The 21,885-nt window shown below is 34.9% G+C and overlaps 1 protein-coding gene across 4 annotated transcripts in view; it reads right to left on the bottom strand.

Moving 5' to 3' along the window:
- Positions 1-21,885, bottom strand: part of STAU2 (staufen double-stranded RNA binding protein 2) — a 229,572-nt gene that overhangs the window by 136,244 nt on the left and 71,443 nt on the right. For all 4 annotated transcript variants that reach the window (XM_012723014.1, XM_012723015.1, XM_012723013.1 and 1 more), the window contains exons 5-8: positions 13,305-13,464; positions 12,025-12,132; positions 11,290-11,502; positions 5,893-6,030 (exon numbers count right to left, since the gene is read on the bottom strand). In XM_012723014.1, the coding sequence (XP_012578468.1) occupies positions 5,893-6,030; positions 11,290-11,502; positions 12,025-12,132; positions 13,305-13,464 (619 nt within the window). The remainder of the gene's footprint in view (positions 1-5,892; positions 6,031-11,289; positions 11,503-12,024; positions 12,133-13,304; positions 13,465-21,885) is intronic.

The raw sequence follows: 21,885 nt of genomic DNA, 5'->3' as shown, positions 1-21,885 counted from the left end.
CCCCCCCCCCCCCCCCCCAATGCTTGGTTTGTTCCCCAGCTTCACCAGCCCCTGTGTTATTGCTGGAATGCTTGCTAGCTAAAATATTAGGCCAGCTACGTCAGAAAGTTCTTTTACTGCTCTGGGAGGGTCAAAAGACTTGCCAAAGTAAATGGTAGCATAAGACCCCAGAGAACCAAATAAATATAAAAAAGGTTTCATCTGTTTTTTATGTGCTATATACCTTCACTCTCATTCAATTCTTCATTCACTTATCTACTCCAGTTTCATGTCCATTGGATCCTGGCTCCTGCTTTCAGACATGTCACCTAACTGCTGTTCCCATCTCAGCATTCACTTTGAATCTGTGATCTGTTCCTGCCAATAGTACGTTGGATATATTCTGCCCATTGAGATTCAACTATAAAATTTTGTTTGAGGCAAAGAAGCCCTCAAAACTAAAAAACAAAAAAGTTCTAAAATAACATTTACCCAAAAGTTCATACTTTATCCTTCATTGAGTCCAAATAAAATGGGAGAAATTTGCTTTATATGTTTTAAACAACCTGAAGATCTTATTTACAGGTACAAAAATTAATGTCACATTAATTATAACAGTCCGTTGATATTCAATTTAGTTGTCATCTCTTCAAAGAAAACAAAATAACCCTTTCAAAAAAATATAAACAGATTTTAAGAAATTTACTCTGGAACTAAATAGATAATGTCAGTAGAGATTTTCTTTTGTTTTTCTTGTCATCAATATAAGTACATCTCTTTTATAACATACAAACTTACTTTTTATGGTGATGGATAAATTGGAGCATTTTATATGTAGATATTTTACTTCCATATTCAATTATAACACATGATAACATTGCTTATGCAGCTTATACAAAAGCCTTTATTTTGATAAAGTAGCTGCAATACTATAATGAATCCACTGGGACTACCAAAAGGAAAAAAACAATATGAATTCAGTGTGAAAACATTTAAAAGCACAGCCAAATGTTCTTGTTTGACTAGAATGTTTATGAATACCCATAAAGTGGAAGCTGACCTAAGATATTCTAAATTCCTCTTTCAAAAGGGGTACTCAACATACTCCACAGAAAAAGAATTGTTTAATAAAGTCAAAGCCAATTATACTCCTACGCATGTCTAAATGTAGGGTTTTTTTCCCCTTTAACCTGTGGAGTTCAAATGGATATTTTCTACAAGTCCTCAAAGCTAAGAATGTAAAAAGAAAAAAAAAAGTCTGTATGTGACCGACTAGATATACTAGCACAAAACTGCCCTAGTTCCTAATAACCTTTAAATAATAATGCATACTAATTATAGAAGAATACCCCCCCATACTTTTGGATATCCAGGTTCCTACAACCTGGATATACTCATCTGTGTGTACTCACAGATGAGTATACCCAGGGTATACTTCTAACAAAAACCAAATAAACTCTCTCTCAATCAGGTAAGTAATAAACAAATACCAACAATTTATTAATACATATAGGTGACAGGTGATTAATACATTTAGGTGAGATAAAGAAATATGAAGAGTAGACGTGATCTCATGAAATAACAAAGCAGGGAACTACTGGAAAAATTCTCCTCTATGCACAACAGAAATCAACTATTAGTCACAAGGAAATCTTACTAGCATATTATCTCCTTCATGGGATTGAACTATGCATTTTTCTCAGCATGGATGGCCTTTATGACTTCCTCCTTTGGTGATGGAAATGGGAGAAGAGAGCTGACGCTGTGATAGCAATCATCAGTCCAGTCAGCCAAACAGGTTGGGAGTCTGGCATAAACCTGGGGTATGGCATAAACTGGGATGACACACAAGCTTGGCACAAAGGATCCTCCCCGTGAGGAAAAAAATACTATGCTGATTACTTATTGATCACTGGGACCTTTTGCTCAGCCCCAGAGAGTCTGGCTGGTGGTAGCACATGAGGCTGAGTTCTGTATTTCCCCACCATGGGGAACTGAAATTTTTTGAGATCAGTGAGAAACCTGCTACAAATTAGAGATTAGCGGCAAGGACAGTATCCTATAGTGCAAGCTCCATACAGAAATTAGGGCTTGGTGTAATCCCAAAGATAAGAAAGCAAAGGCTACTCCTGGGTTGTCCCCCGTTATCTCCCAAATCTGACTATGAGGTCATTAGATTCCCCCTTCCTTTTTCCTGATCCATCCACAAAGAAAACTCAAAACTTAAGCCATAGCTTCACCTATTATAAAATCTAAATACTTTACACATGCCATGGTAAAATCAAACCTGGGAAAACAAGATAGAAAAACTGATCTCCAGGTACCAAATTTAGTTTAAAAAAAAAAAATTGGAATTTAGAAGAACTACCATGAAGAATCTCAACAGTCTGAGAATCTCAATTATGCACAGAAAAAAAGGTGCAGAATCTCAGAAAAGATATTAAGTAATAGTAGGAGTTCTTCACAAAGAGAATGAGACGAGATACATATACACATGGTATATATACACTTACATATATACACATACATATACACTTATATATATACACAAATAGAGATGCTGGGGATTATGAATACAATGAATGATACTAAGACAGCCACAGAAACCATGGTAAATATCTTTAATCTTGCAGAGGAAGAATCAATGAACTTATCATTAGAAATGTATATGTTACTCAAGAGGAAATAAAGACAGAAATAAGATTTAAGAAAAAACAAGTGATATCTAAAAACTTTCCAACCCTAAGGAAAGAATTAACCATAAATGTCCAGTAAGGTGAGAAAACACCCCAATTTCTAAGTGCAAAAACACATATATCAAGAACTATAAATGCTAAATTATCAAAACTCGGGCCCTCCCTGGTGACACAGTGGGTTAAAGCACAACACTAAGAAGCTCAAGCCACTTCAGCATGAGTTCGATCCCCACCTGCCGAGGGGGCCCACAAGGTGCAGCAGACCTCTCCTGACCCGCCCGCTGCTCCCCTCAGCAGTGGAGTTCGTAGATTTTCCTGTTCTGCTCCCCACTCTGTCTCTGGTGAATCCTCTCACCGCCCCTGCACCTATCGCCTGTACCCTCCAGTTCTGTATGAATAAATAAATCTTTTAAAAAAAATTATCAGAACTCAGCAGTAAAGATTGCCTAGTAAAGAAAACATGTAACATACCAAAGTATCTATAATGGGCTATCATCAACAACACTAAATACAACACTAAACACAAAACAATATATCGCAATACTAAAATATAAAGACTACCAGACAAGCCTACAAAATTGTCATCAAATATGAATAAACGCTTTATCAAACAAAAGGCAATAGATTTCAACCCACATGGACTGATGAAATGAGTGCTTCTACAATAAATAAAAGCAGCACACAGAGCAAAGAAATAAATACTAACATACAATTAACAGCCTAAGAAAGAATATGAAACAGCAAAAAAAAAAAAGGCATCAAAAAGGAGAGCTTGTACAGTTTAGAAAAAAACCATTTGAGTAAGCTAAAGTTGCATAGAGAAAAGGAACCATTCATCCTACTAAAATTCAGTAGAAAGGTGCCAAAAACTCACATATATGCATCTAATTGAGTTTCAAAATATATGAAGAAAAACTTGACAAGATTAAGAGGAGAAATGGACAAACTTACAAAAAAAAAAAAAAAGAGAGAGAATCAGAAATGAAACAGACAATGTTATAACAGATACCACAGAAATGCAAAGGATGTAAGAGACTACTAGAAATATCTATATGCAAATAAACTGAATAACTGGAAGGAATCAAACAATAATTTTTGGTCTTAGGAGTATATCAAGCTTTTGCATAACAAAACAAAAACAAAAAAATACTTTTGTACAGCAAAAGAAAATGCCACAAAAATAAAAAGGCAATTTATTGGTTGGGAAAAATTTTCTACACATCATGTATGTCCAACAAGGGGTTAATATCCAAACATATAAAGAACTCATACAACTCAACAGTGAAAAAAAAAGTCTATTCAACAAATGGGCAGACCTGAATAGACACCTTTCCAAAGAAGACATACAGATGGGCAATGGGCACATAAAAAGATTTTCAATATCATTAGGGAAATCGAAATCAAAATCACAATGAGCTATCACCTCACACCTGGGGGACAGGCCTATCTCAAAAAGTCTGTAGACATATCAATAAAGGTACAGAGAAAAAGTTACTGTTACACATTATTGGTAGAATATAAATTGATATAGCTTCTATGAGACAAAATGGGAATTCCTTTAAAAACTAAATAAAAAACAAATACCATATGATGTAGCAATGCCATGCTTGGGTATATATGCAAATAATTTGAAAGCACTCATTAGAAAATAAATAAGCTCACAGAAGAATATTAACAATAGTTAAGACATTAAGACATAGAAACAACCTAAACACCCAGTAACTATTAAGTCATGGTACATATACTCAGTGGACTACTACTCAGTAAAGAGATGAAATCTTGGCTTTTGTGACAATATGAAGAGAGCTTGAGATGGCTTATGCTAAGTAAAGTAAATCAGAACAAGAAAGACAACTATAGGATGGTTTAATTCTCATGTAGAATATAAAAAAAGCAAATGAACTACTGAAACACCAGAAATATCTCTTTTAGACACTGAGGAAAATACAGTTACTCGAGTGTAAGGGGATATGAATGGAAGGAATGGATAGAGGGCTCAATCTGATAGTGTTAACTAGAACTAAAACTTTGGTGCTGGATGTGGTGAGATATATATACATATTAAGGTGTGGAGCTACAAACCCGAAACTCTTAAAAGTATTATAAAGCAAAGGTAAGATAGCAAAATTTTAACTTGAAAATATGAGTATTATATATTAATCCAGAAGGTAAAACTTTTATGTGTAAGAAAATTTAACCAATATGAGATAATATGTTTGAACACCAAAACACCTTCAACATGGGCAGCACCTATTATCTCTCGATTTTAACCAGATATACAAATAGTGAAATCTATAGCTTTGATTGGAAATGGCTTGACAAATGAATACAATAAAACCATCTGGAGCAAACTAGGAGAATTTAAATGTAAGCTGGGTACTGGAGGATCTAACAAAGAAAATGATACAAGTAAAGTATGTCGGCAGCAATCACATGCAATTAGAAATTAGCTTTGAAATACTTAAAGGGAAAAACGGATGAGTGTGTAAAGGGAAGGAGAAAAGAAAACTTGAGAAGCAAAAGTGACAAAAATCTTAAATGCTATGTTAAGATGATGGCATACTCGGGTCTATTATATTATTCTATACAGTACACTATTGAACATATCTGCACATGAAGACAAAAACACAGGTTCTGAAATAATGAGGGCAATTTAGGCATTACACCTCAATCCTAGGCCCTCCATTGCCAATATACAAGCAAACATTCTTCAGTTTTCTTGGTTGCACAGTGCATCAGGTAACTCTCTTAGCAACTGAGTCATTCAGTCCTCATCACTATTGGGTAACCAGCTAGTTCTTCCTGACAAGTCACGAGTTCATACTTTTGGCTCTGTTCCATCATCTATCCCTCTAAATTTTGTTTCTAATAGCATCTGTTTCCAATTCCCAATAGTTAAGAGACTCTGGCTAGAAATTGTAACATGAAAAGTTAAGAGATAAGTATTCTAAAGGATAAGTTCTGTGGTAAATAACCTGTGTGAACAGAGTCCTTTCAAAAACTCATGCCATCTGTACTAACATGTCCTGACACTTGAACATTTCAAACAAGTCAGTAGGTGGACTGGGGGAGAAGAATATTTTAAGTGTAAACAGTTTTACTTACTGCTACTCTAAATTTGTCTTTCCCCCAAATAGAAATATTACAAGCAGAGAATTTGTAACTTTTTTCATAGTTTAAAAAAAAACTTTTCATATGAAAGTTAGAAATACAGTACCTGCATCACAAATTCCCGACGTCGAGGCATTCCTCTTTCTGAAAGCAAAACATAATCTGGCTCCTTGTCCTTTTTGGCCTGTTGAATTTGAGCAAGGCGACTAATGGGGTTCATTCCTTGACCATATTCTGGTCCTGCCTAAAAAATAATTTGAGAATGAATTTCAAAATATGTTTAGAAAACTTGCTACTAGATCCTTTTTGAAAGAGCAGTTCTCCTACCCTCCCCTAGGTCCCAAAACTGTGGAAAAGATAAATAAGAGTCATTTTGAAAATTAATAAAACAAAATCATAAGGTGAATCTGAAACTAAGGCTCCCATGGCACTCAAAACTCAGCAATAGCAGTATTACTGGTATAAAAGAATTGCCTCACAACATCTGTTCACCAAACTTGAGGAGACAAGCCATGGACTAGGAGTATTACATATATGTGCCCTATATATATTTATTTATTTATTTATTTATTTATTTATTATTTATTTATTTATTTATTATTTCAAAAATACATTCAATATTCAAACTTACCTTTTTAGAATTCCTAAAATATGTTAAGAAAATCTTTTAAAAAGGGGACAGGGGCCCTCTCTGGTGACACAACGGCACTGCAAAACTAGCCATAGTCGCTTCAATGCCAGTTAGATCCCAGGCCAGGGAGGTGACCCACATGGTGCGGCAGACCTCTCCTGCCTTGCCCGCTGCTCCTGTCAGCAGTGTACTTCACCAATCTACTTGTTCTGCTCCCCACTGTCTCTGGTGAATCCTCTCACCACCCCTGCACCTCGGGCCTGTACCATACTGTAGTTCTGCATGCATAAATAAATCAATCTTCAAAAATAAATAAATAATAAGTAATTTTTTTAAAAAGTGGAAACAGTGTTAAAACTACATTAACAACAACAACAACAAAAAAAAAACTATGTTAACAAGTGAAAGGATACTCTCATAAGGAATCAGAAAACACATACAGAAAAACCATAGTAAGAAACTATCTTATAACCATCAATTCAGCAAAACTTTAAAAGTCTGACAGCCTTAACTGGTAAGGATGGCAGTAACTAACAGATACTTACACAGTACTTATTGTACCGTGTCCCAAAATGTAATATGGTACCAATATTAATATATTGGTACCACCTATTTTCCAATATTAACTAGAAAATAAGTTGACTAGGTAAGCCAAAGATTGTACCTCTATGGCCAATGGCCTACTTCAGGCATGTACATTTAATACCTTTGAAAACTATTACCATTATGTGCTAGCACATATGTATAAGAATACACATAGCAGTTTTAATTGAAATAGCATGGAATAAAAAAAGAAAAAGCCTAAACGATTTTCAACAATAGATAAATTATGGCATATTCATACAGAAGAATGGCATATAAGCAGTGACAATGAAATTATTTCAGGGAAAAAATCTGAGAAAATAAAGCAGAGAATTCATATCATTTGAATAAAATGTTCAAGTCCAGTAAAATTACCAAACACTGCTGAAATTAAATATCAATAAATGAAGACAGTTCAATAATCAGGAAACACAATATTCTTAAAAGATCAAGTCTCCTTGGCCCTCCCTGGTGGCGCATCAGGTTAAAGCACAGCACTAAGAAGCTAAAGCCACTTGAGCATGAGTTCGATCCCCGGCTGCCCCGGAGGTGACCACATGGGGCGGCAGACCTTTCCTGACCCACCCGCTGCTCCCCTCAGCAGTGTACTTAGTAGATCTGTCTGTTCTACTCCCCACTCTGTCTCTGGTGAAGCCTCTCGCCGCCCCTGAGCCTCTGGCCTGTACCCCAGCTCTGTATGCACAAATAAATTAATCTTTAAGAAAAAAAAAATAAAGAATCTATAAACCAAAGGGCAAGTAACAAAAACAACCTTGAAAAAAAAAGCTAGAGGACTCAGACTACCTAATTTCAATATTTACTATAAGGCTATCGTCAACACAGTGAATGCAGTATTGGCAAAGATAGGCAAAGAGATATATGAAACACAACAGTGCCCAGAATATATATGGTCAACTAACTTTTAACAAAGATGCAATAGCAATTCAATAGGGAAAAAAAGTAGTGTTTTCAACTAGTAGTGCTGGAGTAATTGTATATTCATAAGCAAAAGACAAATGCAAAAATAAAAAAACCACTTCAATGCATACCTCATGCCATCTACAAAAGTTAACATAAAATGGATCATAGACTTAAATAGATCTAAAACTTAAAACTTTCAGAAGAAATAGAATTGAAAACTCAAAGTTAAAAAGCATATTTAGATAGAGAATTAATCTATGAAACAGGTGTCAAGAGTATACAGTGGAAATTTTTTAAAAAACAGTATACAATTGAGGGCCCTCCCTGGTGGCACAGTGGGTTAAAGCACAGCACTACAAAGCTAAAACCACTTGAATAATGAGTTCGATTCTCACCCCAGAGGTGATCCACATGGCCCAGGAGACCTCTCTTGACCCGCTCAGAGGTGATCCACATGGCCCAGCAGATCTCTCTTGACCCGCCCACTACTCCCCTCAGCAATGTACTTCATCAGTCGGCCTGTTCTACTCCCTACTCGTCTCTGGTGAATCCTCTCACCGCCCCTGAGCCTCTGACCTGTACCTCCTTTCTGTATGCATAAATAAATAAATCTTTGGGGGGTAAAAAAAGAGTGTATAATGAGAAAAAAAGAGTATATAATGGGGACAGGAAAGTCTCTCAAAGTGTGGTGCTGGGAAAATTGGACAGTCACAAGCTAAGAATGAAACTAGACTATTTCATCATACACATAAATTAACTACAATTGGTAGTTTCTTAAAATGTTCAATATATGCATATGAAACGACTCTTTCATTCCATCCTTAAGTGTTTACTCAAGAGAAATGAAAACATATGCCCATAAAACTTACACATAAATATTTTAGGTAGCTTTATTTGTAATAGTTCAAAACTAGAAACACCTTAAATATCCACAAAAGGGTGATAAGATAAACAAATGATGGTATATTTTTACAATAGAATACCACTTAGCAAAAAAAGTAGTCTTTTCAACCAGTAGTGCTGGAGTAATTGTATATTCATAAGCAAAAGACAAATGCAAAAAAAAAAAGCCACTTCAATGCATACCTCATGCCATCTACAAAAGTTAACATAAAATGGATCATAGACTTAAATGGATCTAAAACTTAAAACTTTCAGAAGAAATAGAATTGAAAACTCAAGTTAAAAAGCATATTTATATAGAGAATTAATCTATGAAACAGGTGTTAAGAGTATACAGTGGAAACAGAACCAACACTGATAAATGTGGCATGGATGAATTTTAAAATAATTATGCTGAGTGAAAGAAGTCAGCCAAAGCTGAGTGGCTGTTTGGGAACTGAGGGGGGTGGGGTGGATTACAAAGGGGCATGAAGAAATTTGGGGGGGTAGTAGATAGGTTCATTGACTGTGGTCATGGTTTCATAAGTGTGTGTGTATAGATATATATATGTATCTACATATATATACATATACATACACATATATACACCTCAAAGCATATGTACAGTTCACTATATGTTAATTATACCTTATAATGTTTTAAAAATCTAACCAAATAACATTGTTCAGAAAAAGAAAAATTATAAAACTCTCATGTAAGAAAATGTTAAACACAGAACTAATGATAAGTAGTTTCACAATGTGACAGAATAAGGAACTAAGAAAGATAGAGAAAAATTCTACATTGAAGTTGGGTGGTAGGTCTCAGTTACTTTTACTTGCTGTGTTTTTTAATTAGTAGATAAGTTCTCTATAAGCATGTTAGAAGGCACTCTGTTTCAATTCTGTATGGGGTAATTAATGTTTACCAATAAAGCTTGTTTTGCCTTTTTTTTTTTAAAAAAAAAAGCTGTTTTTAAGTGCTTTTAAATGGTTTTTCAAAAAGCCTTTATAAATCAAGTATTCTTTCTGCACATGAACTAAATTTATCTGGTACATTCCAGAAAAGAAGATTTGTATATATCATATGGTCAGAACTGTATTTCCACCTGTGAAATTATATTCTAAAATAAGTATTAAAAACAAGACAATCAGGGCCCTCTCTGGTGGCGCAGCAGGTTAAAGCACAGCACAAAGAAGCTCAAGCCACTTCCGCATGAGTTCGATTCCCGCCTGCCCCGGAGGTGACCACAGGCCCAGCAGACCTCTCCTGACCCGCCCGCTGCTCCCCTCAGCAGTGTACTTCGTCAGTCTGCCTGTTCTGCTCCTGCTCTCTCTGGTGAATCCTCTCACTACCCCTGTACCTCTGGCCTGTACCCCAGCTCTGTATGCATAAATAAATAAATCTTTAAAAAGAAAAAAACAAGGGGCCCTCCCTGGTGGTGCAGCAGGTTAACGTAGGGCACTAAGAGGCTTAAGCCACTTCCGCATCAGTTCGATCCCCCACCTGCCCCGGAGGAGATCCACATGGCCCGGCAGACCTCTCCTGACCCGCCCACTGCTCCCCTCAGCAGTGTATTTCAGTACAGTGCCTGTTCTGCTCCCCACTCTGTCTCTGGTGAATCCCCAACCCATGTCTCTGGCATGTACCCCAGTTTTTGTATACATAAATAAATCTTTTTTAAAAGAGTATGCCTGGTTCATGAAGATGTTCAGATAATAAGAACGTCCTTTCAATAGCATATTGTATTTATCCTGTTTAATTCACCTCTTTCATAAGAATGTGCTTAAATTCAGACACTGTTGTCAATATGGATTATAATGATAAAGAATAAGATGCATAAATCCAATTAGGTAAGAATGGAGTACTGAGAATATTAAGAATGATTAGTTTTCTTCCCTTGTCTGAAATTAACTTCTAACATCCTTAACAATTACAAAGTCTGGTACACAGAGTACTTTATATTTACTAGCTGCTGCTGTGCTGCTGGTCAACAGTGTTAGCATCACTCTCCTGTTTATCACTATCACCATTTCACGCTATCCTACAACATCACTAGAGCAGAGCAGAGTGCAGGAGGATCACTGGGTTGGCAATCAACTAGTTCAGGTTTCTCCAAAAATCTGTCAATAAAAGTAAATTTTTTCATCATATTTAGTAAAACTTTATTTATAGAATGAGGAATAATAGCATTTATATTATACAGGCATGTCAGGAATGACACAAAAAGTAAAGTATTTTTTAAACCATAAAAAAAATTGTAAACATGTAAGTCATTAATGATCTTATGATCAAATTCAGGTATACCTGTCTAAAAAGCAAAACAGAATTATTAACTGATAGCCATAATGTCCAAATCCAACTCTATCTACGATAGTATATAATCTGTATGTTTAGGGCCTGCTTTATAGAAAAACTGATAATCTGTAGTTATTATCATCATTTATAATAGTAAAACAGATTCGTTTTCACAAGCACACACTTACCTTTATTATTGTTTTGGGACGTTTTTTAAAAAATAGTTTTGGTTTTTCAACCACAGGAAGAGGTGGGAGTTTCTTAAGTTCCTGTAAGACGGTGGTAGCAGCACGCTTCTTGGAGAGTTTTTTGCTATTTCCTTCTCCCTCTGCAGAGAATTCTCCCACTGACACGCGAGTAACAAAGCTTTTCATATGTGGTGGTCCACTTTCTTTAATAACCTATTAAGTAAAATACTAAATACCATAAGGCATATAAGATGTGTTCTTATAATATGAACTTTTTCAAATGTTCACAACATTACCAAAGTTGAAAGTAAGAATTATGTCAAAATTACAGCTTTCAATAATAAAGTTATTATATAGGAATTATTCATTTATGTTATTTATGATGCTTAAAGAACTAAAGATGTATGGATAGAAATCTAACTAAACAAACTCAAATAATAGTCAAAGCCATTTTCTGTTTTTTTTTATGAATTTAATGAGAATAAATTTTATGATGAAAGCTGAAATACACAAATGGCTTACTACAGAAAAGTCAAAGAAACTGGCAGGAACTCATAATACTGGAAGCTGTATTTTCAGAGTCTTTATCATTTTATGGTAGCGAGCTTTTATATAAGCACATTAACATTTTCAGGATCCTAGTATACCAGTTAAATTTACATATTTATTTATTTAAAATAAAAAGTAACAGATGGGGGCTGGGATGGGGATACAGGATCTCTACTGAGCACATACCTCAAAACTGACAGGCATATTTCGCTTCAGAGCAATTTCAAACACTAAGCTGATCTCAGATTTATTTGCATCTTTGTCATCATCCATTTCTTTTCCCGATTCGCCATTCTAAAACACAAAACACAAGATGATGCTGAATCTTTACTCTGTAACAAACTTTACACATATTCTACAATCAAGAAAGCCTATCTAAAATGCAACAAGAAACATACTATCATACTTTGTCTTGTGAATTTCTATTTAACCAGTAGTCACTGAGAGGCATTTTGTTGTTTCATTTTTAGCTTTCCTTAAAGTAGAAAATAAATGTTGAGTGTAGAAAGCTTTTATTATTCAACTATATACTAAATTGAGTTTATATCGCCAGTTTCAATTCTCTTTAAAAATCCCTATTCCCCTCCACACAAAATGCATTGGTATCCAGATCTCTTATGAAGACTAAGTTATAGAAGGATGCAAACCAAGATTTTGGAGCTGTCTGGCTCTGGCATCAAATCACTTATTCACTGATTTAACACATATTTTTGGAGAGTCTCATATATGCCCAACAGAGTCCAAGTATTAAAGATAAAGAAATAAAGTGACAGTACTCCTACTGTCAAGAAGCTTAAGATCTACTCAGAAAATAAACAGAAAAGAATGGTAATAAAAGTATACAAAAGAAAAAAAATAAACCTGCCATTAAATAAGATAAGCTTGAAAAGAAATTAAAGAACAAGTTTGTAGGCAGGCACATTTATAGAAGTTAAGCTATGTAATTCAAAGAACTAAGTGGAGACTTATAAGATATGTATGCCTGACCAACTATTTTGAAGGCAATGGAAAAAGTAGTTGAACCCATGAGTACGGGTGAAATCACCCAAGACTAGCCTCAATATCTTCATCTGTAAATTAAAGTTGGACTGAAAAATCTACAAAGATTCATATTAATTTCTTTTGTTCTGAATTAACTCAATGTAATACTTGTTCAGTAAATGTACCATTAAATAGAAGTAAGTAAATACTATTTCTTATATTTGTTGCTATCTCAAATCCCTGAGTTGCCTTAAAGGTAAAATCCATAGGTGAAACAAAGTTCACAAAGGTAAGGTCATCCCAGCAAAAAGGAACACAGGAATCTAGTGTAGAAGATGGGTTCTCTGAGAAGCAAATGATAGCAGATCACCGCTCTTGTATTACCAGTGAAGAGACTACTTTAATTATAAAAATTCACTTATCTGTCTTAGTAATCTTACTAGGGAACTGTAACAAAAAGACTGGCATTTGTGACAGTTGCCCACCTGTGGTGACTTTTCTGGAATGGGTTCATTCTGCAGTGCTTGGAGGGCTTTCATTGCAGCATTATGTCGAGCAGCTTGTCGAGTCTTCCCTTCCCCAAAAAATTCATTATTTCCTACAGTCAGTTGAACATAAAAGATCTTGGGCATTGGGCAATGATACCTAAAATGAAACAAGTATTTTAATGTTAGTTCAATAAACTCACTATAATCATGAGCAAGACTGGTTTTCTTTCAAATGATACCAACCATATGACATGCTAAACCTCTTAGAAACCTCAAAAAGTTACAAGTTCACAAATATAGTTATAGATAATAATGTTAATATAGCTGTAGATAATAGTGAACACTGATCTACACAAGATATATATTTTTAAAAATAACATAAATGGGGCATCACTGATGATGCAGGAATTAAAGTCTCAGCACTATCAAGCTATCACCAGCCACTATGGCATGAGTTTGATCCCTGGCCAGGAATCAAACACACAGCACAGCAGACCTCTCCTGTCTTGCCCACTGCTCTCACTAGATTCACCTGTTCTGCTCCCCACTCTGTCTCCAGTGAATCCTCTCACCACTTGAACTTTTGACCTACACCCAACTTCTTGTATGTATAAATAAATCTTAGAAATCTTTAAAAATAAATAATTGTAGTAAAAAATACATTGTTAAAACATAGTTGACTTCCTGATGAGTTTTCAGTCAGATTTTGACAGAAGTGAGTCAAATGATCTGGTGCTGATAGAAGGGGATTCACTAAGAGGATGAAGACCAGCAAGCCCATGAAGGGCCTTACTGTGCTGTTAGATTACTATACTGTAAACAGAACTTACAAATGATTAGAAATAGGTGGGGCAAAGACATGGAACTATTTTACAAAGTAGTGAGGAGGTCAATCTAAACATAAAAAGTAAGGCATTTAAAGCCAGTTCTTAAGCAGAAAGTATCCTTAATAAGTATTATTTAATAGAAAAATTTTAGCTGGTTTGTGTTTAATAAGACTGAGACAAGGACTATGATTAGAAGAACTGTAAAAACAAACTAGATGAAATTAAATTAAGAGGGAGAAATTAAGAGGATATGCAATACAATCTTTTAGTTCAACAATTATTTATGTAGTACCTTCTATATAAGAGATGAATATGACAATGAATAGAATACATATTCCAGTGGATAAGACAAAGAACAAATAATTATGTAGATATTTAGTATGTTAAAAACATGTAAAACAGAAAAAAAGAGGGAAAGGTTAAGAAGTATCAAGGAATGGGTTTTAGATAAAATGGTCAGGAAGGGTGTCTTTTGAGAAAATGACAAATATGTAAAGACCTAAAATAAAATGAGGAAACCATGCAGATATCTAGAACAACACACATAAGGCAGAGAAAGTGCCCCAAGGGCAAAGGCCCTAAGACCGCAGTGTTCAAGACATATTCAAGAAGGTCAGAGGATACACATTTGGTTAGAGTCAAAGGAGTAAGGTTAAAGAAGAGAAGATGTCAAATTACATAGGGATTTCATTAGAAATCACTGTAAGGATCTGAATTTTGGCCTAAGTCAAAAGGCCAGTTATAAGTGAAGAGGTAACATGATCTAACATATTTTGGAAAGATCATCTGATAATTATGCTGAGCACAAACTTTAGAGAAATGATAGAAGCAAGGAGGTCATTACAGTAGTACAGAGGAAAGGCAACCATCACCTGAACCAGGATGGCAGCAGAGGAAGCAAAAAAATGTAGCTGGATTCTGGATGAATCTCAAAGTGTAGAAAATGGAGAATCTGTCTGAAAACTAGCTATGGAGTATAAGAGAGCAACTGGAGGGCAGGGTATAGAATTGATGAAGACTGCGATTCTAACCACTGGCATTGTTGGAATGACATAAGCATTTCTGGTTTAGAGATGCTAAATTGTGAAGACTGTTAGACAACCAACTGGCAAAGTCAAACAGACAGAATGTGGAATCCAGAAAAAAAGTCCAGTAGAGGTAAATTTGAGAATCATTAATATATAGGAAGAATTTAAAGCCACAGGATAGGGGTGCCTTTGTAAAAGTGACAGAAGGAAAACCAGGCAAGCACGGTGTCCTTCTTAAAAGCCAAGTGTGAAAAAATATATCTAGGAGGGAGGGAGTTCAATGTATCAAATGTTAATCACAGGTCAAGTAAAATGATGACTGAGAAAGAGGATCACTGAATTGGACAAGTTGGCAAAACCAACATGATCAATTTTGAATTATAATTTATAATTATGGTATTATACATATACATATAATATGTGTGTGTGTGTGTGTGTGTGTGCGCGCGCGCACTAAACTTTACTTAAAAATCACTCCAATGCAGAAAAATATCTGTTCCCAAGCAAGAGAAGTCCAATCAAGGTCCTACTAAGTTTTAGATAATTATAGCCAAGTAGCAATGCTCTATATTCACCTATGTAAGCTGGACACAGTCCACTGTGTAAGAATTCACCCAGCAGATGGGACTAATCAGTGAATATTTACTGAAGGTGAAGGACGAGAAATGTAGATCAGTCCTGAAGATGCAGATTTGGGAGACAGTAATGGAAACCATGTGAGTGGACAAGCACCTGGAAAGGGTAAGTGTAAAGGAAGCAAGCAAAAAAGCCTGTCGCTGGGATCTGATTAATGCCCGTGATCAAAAGGCAAGGGAAATAATATACGGCAGTGAAGGAGATGAAAGAGGGTCAGAGTTAGAAAAGACATCACAAAAAATGTCAGGAACAGGAATAATTAGCAGTGTCAGGTATAGTAGAGAATTACAGAGTATGGGGAAAAAAAGAAAAGGTTACTGTTTTAAATTCTTAAAAGTCAACTTTCTTGGTCTACAACTTAATATTTTTTTAATAATATAATAATTTTTACATCATTCTGTGCATTTTTCCATACAACTTAATATTTTTTAAGATAATGTATTCTAAATGTTTTCATTCTATGTCATATTTTCTCATTTTTAATTGACAAATGTAAAAAAGTTAAGGGAAGAAAAAATCAATTACAGTAAAAGACTATTGCAGTCAATATGCAAAGTATAAAAAGCATTAAAAGTCATCACCTTTAAAAAAAAAACCTTCTTGCTCTTTGATTACAATAACTCGTGTACTGATGCGCACAATTTCCTATTCCCTATTTTATTCTAGCTATCTGTAATGTAGAAATTTTGACAGATTAATTTGATAGATGCAGGTTATCTTTTACTTTGTATCCTACAAAATTCAATTTTCCCACCTCCACAGAACTGCATGCATATTTTTAACTGGTTTTACTATAAAACATTAAAACAGACAACCTGAAATCAGAAATGTTACTCCTGGACTGAGATCTTATATGGCAAGCTTTCACATAGAGCGAATGTTTACAATTAATTATACACTTCTGAAAATAGAGGTCCACAACTGGAATGCTAACAGACCTTTAACTACAGTAGAGGGAGTGGGCGCCACTATAATCACTAAGGCCTGCTGACAATTACAAAACTCATTTCGGTTTGCCACAGAGACAAACAAAATTTCTGTTCATTATAACTTTACTGGAATATGATGTCATAACACATAACCATACTGAAACAATCTGCTGATTTTTCTGACCAAAATATTAATTGCACACTAAAGAGCCCTTGGGGCCTCTTCCTTTTCAGTCATCAAATACGGTTCTATGTGTATGCATATGGACATGTATGTATATATGTTATATCATATATCATATAAATATCAGAGGTATGTTGTAGTTTTAACATAAAACATTCCAGTACTAACAAAAGAAAGTACCAGAACTGTGGATATCCATTCTAGTTTCACTCCATCCTCTTGCTTAATAATGACTCTTAATTGTCCACCACATGTGGTTTGGATATCTTGTATATGACATCTCCTCATACCTCATGACAACTAAGATTAACCAGAGAAGAAGTCTCATTAGTGGCACCCACATTTAATTACAGGAAAGATGAAGCAAAATGGCTTTTGTATGTTAAGTCTAGATCTCTAAATATTTATTTCCTTTGATTAAAAAAACCCAAATTTATTAATTTTAAAGATCAATATGCTTTATTTAACAGTTCCTTTTTTGTATTTTTTTATTTCATATATCAAGTTCATTTTTGGTAGAATAGGCTTACAACAAGTGATGTATATTTCTGCAAATTAGAATATATTTATCTAATCTTACATTGCTATTCTTGTATGACTTTTCTCATTTAGATTTTTGCGGTCAATGCTTAGATTCCCATAGTGATTACTATTAAGCGCTGAGCCAGGAAAACTCACCCATCCAAGCTATTAAGGTTTCAGAATCAAATGATTCTACCACAGTCTCCAAAGTATAACTTGCAATGTATGATCCCATTTTCATCAGGATCATCTTTAGTACTTGTTAAAAGTACTAAAGTAAAAGATTCCAGTGTTCCCCTCATGCCCTGATCTGCTGAACCAGTGTCTAGGGAAAAAATCAATAAGTCTCTCTAGTGATCTCTGCACACTCAGAAAACTGAGAGCCACCACTGCACAATGTCACATACAATACAGCTCACAATCACTCAACAATTACTTCACACCCCATGGAAGCAAGAGACCACATACAGTCTCTAGAGTACCACAGGCAGGTTTCTCATTTAATCTTCCCAGCAGTTTGGTGATACAAATGCCCTATGGTCACAATGAGATTGAACAAATCTCCCAAACAGAGTTGCAGCAAATCAAACACAAGTGTATCCAACTTCAGAGCTTAGGAAATTTTTAGTTTCCTAAAAGATATGCTTTATCCTCTTCTCATTTTTGTTCACATTTGTTTCTTAAATGAGTTATCTCCTTGGCAGGGCAGAGGACCAAATGCAGGGATTCCAAAGCTAAGGCTTACTAATAGACTTCATCAGCATTTTACTGAATAGCTGCTGAAGTAAACAGAACTGCAGGATGAAATCCCATGTTTGCAGGGTATTCAAGTCAAGCAAGATTAAAAACAGACACAAACTGAGTGACTTTAACAGTGAAAAGTCAAAATAATGTACATCATGTGCCTCGTTTCCTAAAGTCTAAATTTTATAAAGGCTGCTAGTAAGGTCTCTTTTCCTCTCATGCCTCTTTGCCCTATATCTGCTGGAAGTCTTATAAAAAAAATAAATACAATTTCAAATAGAATAAAATAAAAACAAAACAAAACAAAAAAATCCTTAGATTTGGCCTATGTTCAAGACCTCACAAGTCAATTCAAAAATAAAGAAACGATGTATACTTTGTATCTTAGAATTAATATTTAACATTCCTTATCAGCTGTTGGGTTTTGGGTTTGTTTTTTTTTTTTGAGTGAAGGAAAGGCTTATGTTCTTATGTGACTCTTATGTGAATATTCTTATATTTAACCATCGTTAAAGCAACTTTCCATACCACATGTCCTTGCATTTTCCCTAAAGTTATCTCATTAGTGCTCCTTTTATAGACTCATTTTGTATTATCTTTTTAATCAACTAAAACCCATGTGTCCTCCCTATAGTTCTTTAACAGTCTTATTCCCCAACATCTCCACTTTCTCAAGTATCATTTTTACAAGGTGAGAAAGACATATTCCAAATAACAGAAGAACTTCTAAAAATTGAAGAATAATTGCCTCGTTTGATACCATTATTCATAAATCTCAATATGGCTTAAGTGTTCATATCTCCCCTGCTGGTTTATGTCTTAAAATATATGAATATGTTATCTTCTGATCTAATAAGGAAAAGGTTTTGGATTTCTTGTTTATTTCTAACATTGACTAAAAACAGAAATGTCACTTAATCTTTCTATCTCAGTTCACTTATCTGTAAAATATTTGTAGAATCTATGTTTAAAGAACTCTAAAAGCCAAAATTCAGAATTCAAGTGACATGTTGATTATTTTGACTCTTTCTACACTTTTTGGCATTGTTAAGCATTCTTCTTCTTGCTTTAGAAAAATAATAGGTTTTATCATAAAGCTATAAAATAGTCCTTGGCACATTTTCAAGTTTGTATGTATATAAAATGTCTAGATAGGAGAAGGTTCTTTATTCACATCTATAAATTTTGAAAATATGTCTTTTATAGGATCTGAATGCTAAGTCTTGAGGAATTTCAAACATTAGAACCTACTGGAAAAGATTCACGAGCAGCTGAAATGAAGCTTTTATGGAGGCATAAGGATATTCTATTCTACTTGTAGAATTACTAAAAAATTTTAACACTTAGGTAGAATAAGACATATAAATACTAAAGGCAAAGAAGTATTTTGAAGTGACAGAATTATAAAATTCTTTTGTAATGCTTTTTTCTTTTATAAAAAATTGTGATTTTTTTCCCATAATTTTAACTTTTTAATATAATTGCATGGAAATACAAATGCGAAAGTATTTAATAGAAGTAAATCTAGTGGTAACTAATAAAGGTAAGTCTGTGTTCAAAATGTAAATGTGATAATTTAGTGAAATGACTTCGAAAATACAGAATATGAGCTACAAAATAAACAATCTGTACTGTCACCAAAATCTGTAGTAGTCACCAAAACTACTAACCACAATAGGACTATACAAAGTAGAGCATGTTATCAAAGAGCCTCATTTTATAAACCTACAATCACCGCCCTCAATTCCACACTTGGATTCACTATAAACCTATTTTTTGACCCCTTCACTAAATGGCTGTCTAGATAAATCATCATCATCACCATTACTATGATTACAGCAAAAATACACAAAGAACTCACTATGTGCCAGGCACTATTCCAAGCATTTTACAGACTAATCTTATTCAATCACCATAACCACCTCACTTTATTTTCCACACGCAGAACAGAGATGTTAACTAACTTGCCCAAAGCCACTCTACAGGAGCCAACACTTGAACCCAAGCAATCTCTTTCCAAAACTCATGCTATTGACCTGTACATTATGCTTCCTTTGAATGCACTAAATGAGCATTATAAAGTGCAGTGGCAGTATCTATAAATACTAGAGAAGTTACACCATACTTGGGAAAGTCAGGCAATTTAAGCTAAATGAGACATAAAATAGCTGACAGATGCTGAAGATCTCTGTGAACCATGGTCACACTGGTTACCAAAGAGGATGCTGAGGATTGAATTAATTGAGTTCTATTGTTCTCTTTCATGTTTTGTCTTCTCTCTTAACCCACATTCCTGGAGCCCAAGCTGAAATGTTGGTGTTTCTATTACGGAACTGCAAATCAAAACCACAATGAGATACTACTCCACACTCACAAGGACAAACATATTCAAAAAAACAAAGAAAGGCAACAAGAAATGTGAGGGAAATGGTACCTTCATACTTTCTGGTAGGAATGTAAAATGGAGTCACTGTGAAAAATGGTTTGTCTGAATCCTAAAACATGTAAGCATAGAATTACAATTTGTCCAGCAACTCAATTCCACTCTTAAGTACATCAAGAGAAATTTTCAAAGGTGTTGAAACAAAAATGTGTACAAAATATTTTTAGCAGCCATGTGGAACTAACCCAAAGATCAATCCACTCATGAATCAATAGAAACAACATAGTATTATCCACTAAATGGAGTACTTTACAGCCACACAAAAGAATGAGCACTAATATATGCCATGAGATTGATGAGCTTTAAAAACACTATGCTAAATGAAAGCAAGACACAGGAGGATACATTTTTTAAAAATAAATAAAAATCAAAAGGCTATAATGGTAAATTTTATGTTAATGAAGTTCACCTCAATAAAAAATTTTTAAAATGCTGATCCTCCCTAGAATTCAGTCTTTTGGTTCTCATAAACAAGACAGTCTTCCTAGGTGACCTCACCTACTCCTATTTACATTCTTGGCAGATTTCCAGAAATCAGTCTACCAAACTGAAGATGTGGGGGAGAAATGGGATAATAGGCAACCATGCCTTTTGAACTATCAAAACAAATGACCTGGTCTTCTTGTTGCCCTTGTTTGATTGCAGGAGGGTTTGCGAATTAAAATATTAATTCAACAAATATTTGCTAAGGCCTATGTCATGCTACATGCAAGCAATAAACAGCATCTAGTATGAGCTAGAAAGAATTTAAAACAGAGCAAGATAGCATTGTTTTTTAGGACATGAGTCTTGAATAAAGAAATGAGTGGGGTGAGAACAGTAAGAGGTGGGAATGCCTGTAGGAAAAAAATATTCCAAATATTCCAGCAAATGCAAAGGCCTTGGGAAGTAACAAGTTGGGCACTGTTTTGAGAAACAGCAAGAGTTTTTACCTGAAAATCAACAAATCAAGGTACAAGAAGAGGTAGTAAACTAGTTCTAAGAAAAGCCAAGCAGCAAATCAAAACTTAATTCCACATACAGTGGGACCTATCAAAGGGATCTAGGCAGGGGCCTCCCTGGTGGCAAAAAGCATTAAGTCTCAGCACTGGGAGGCTATCACCTATCACAGCCACTGCAGCACCTAGTTCCATCTCCCACCAGGGAGCTGACCCAAATGGCATGGCAGACCATTCTTGTCTCTCCTGTTACTCCCCTCAGCAGTGTATTTTAGTCAATCCACCTATTCTGCTCCCCCTACTCTCTCTCTGGTGAATCCTCTCACA

The sequence above is a fragment of the Condylura cristata genome, unplaced genomic scaffold (genome assembly GCF_000260355.1).
Source record: "Condylura cristata isolate star-nosed mole 26May11 unplaced genomic scaffold, ConCri1.0 scaffold00009, whole genome shotgun sequence".
In the NCBI taxonomy this organism is placed as follows: Eukaryota; Metazoa; Chordata; class Mammalia; order Eulipotyphla; family Talpidae; genus Condylura; species Condylura cristata.
This window is presented reverse-complemented; position numbering and strand designations above follow the sequence as displayed.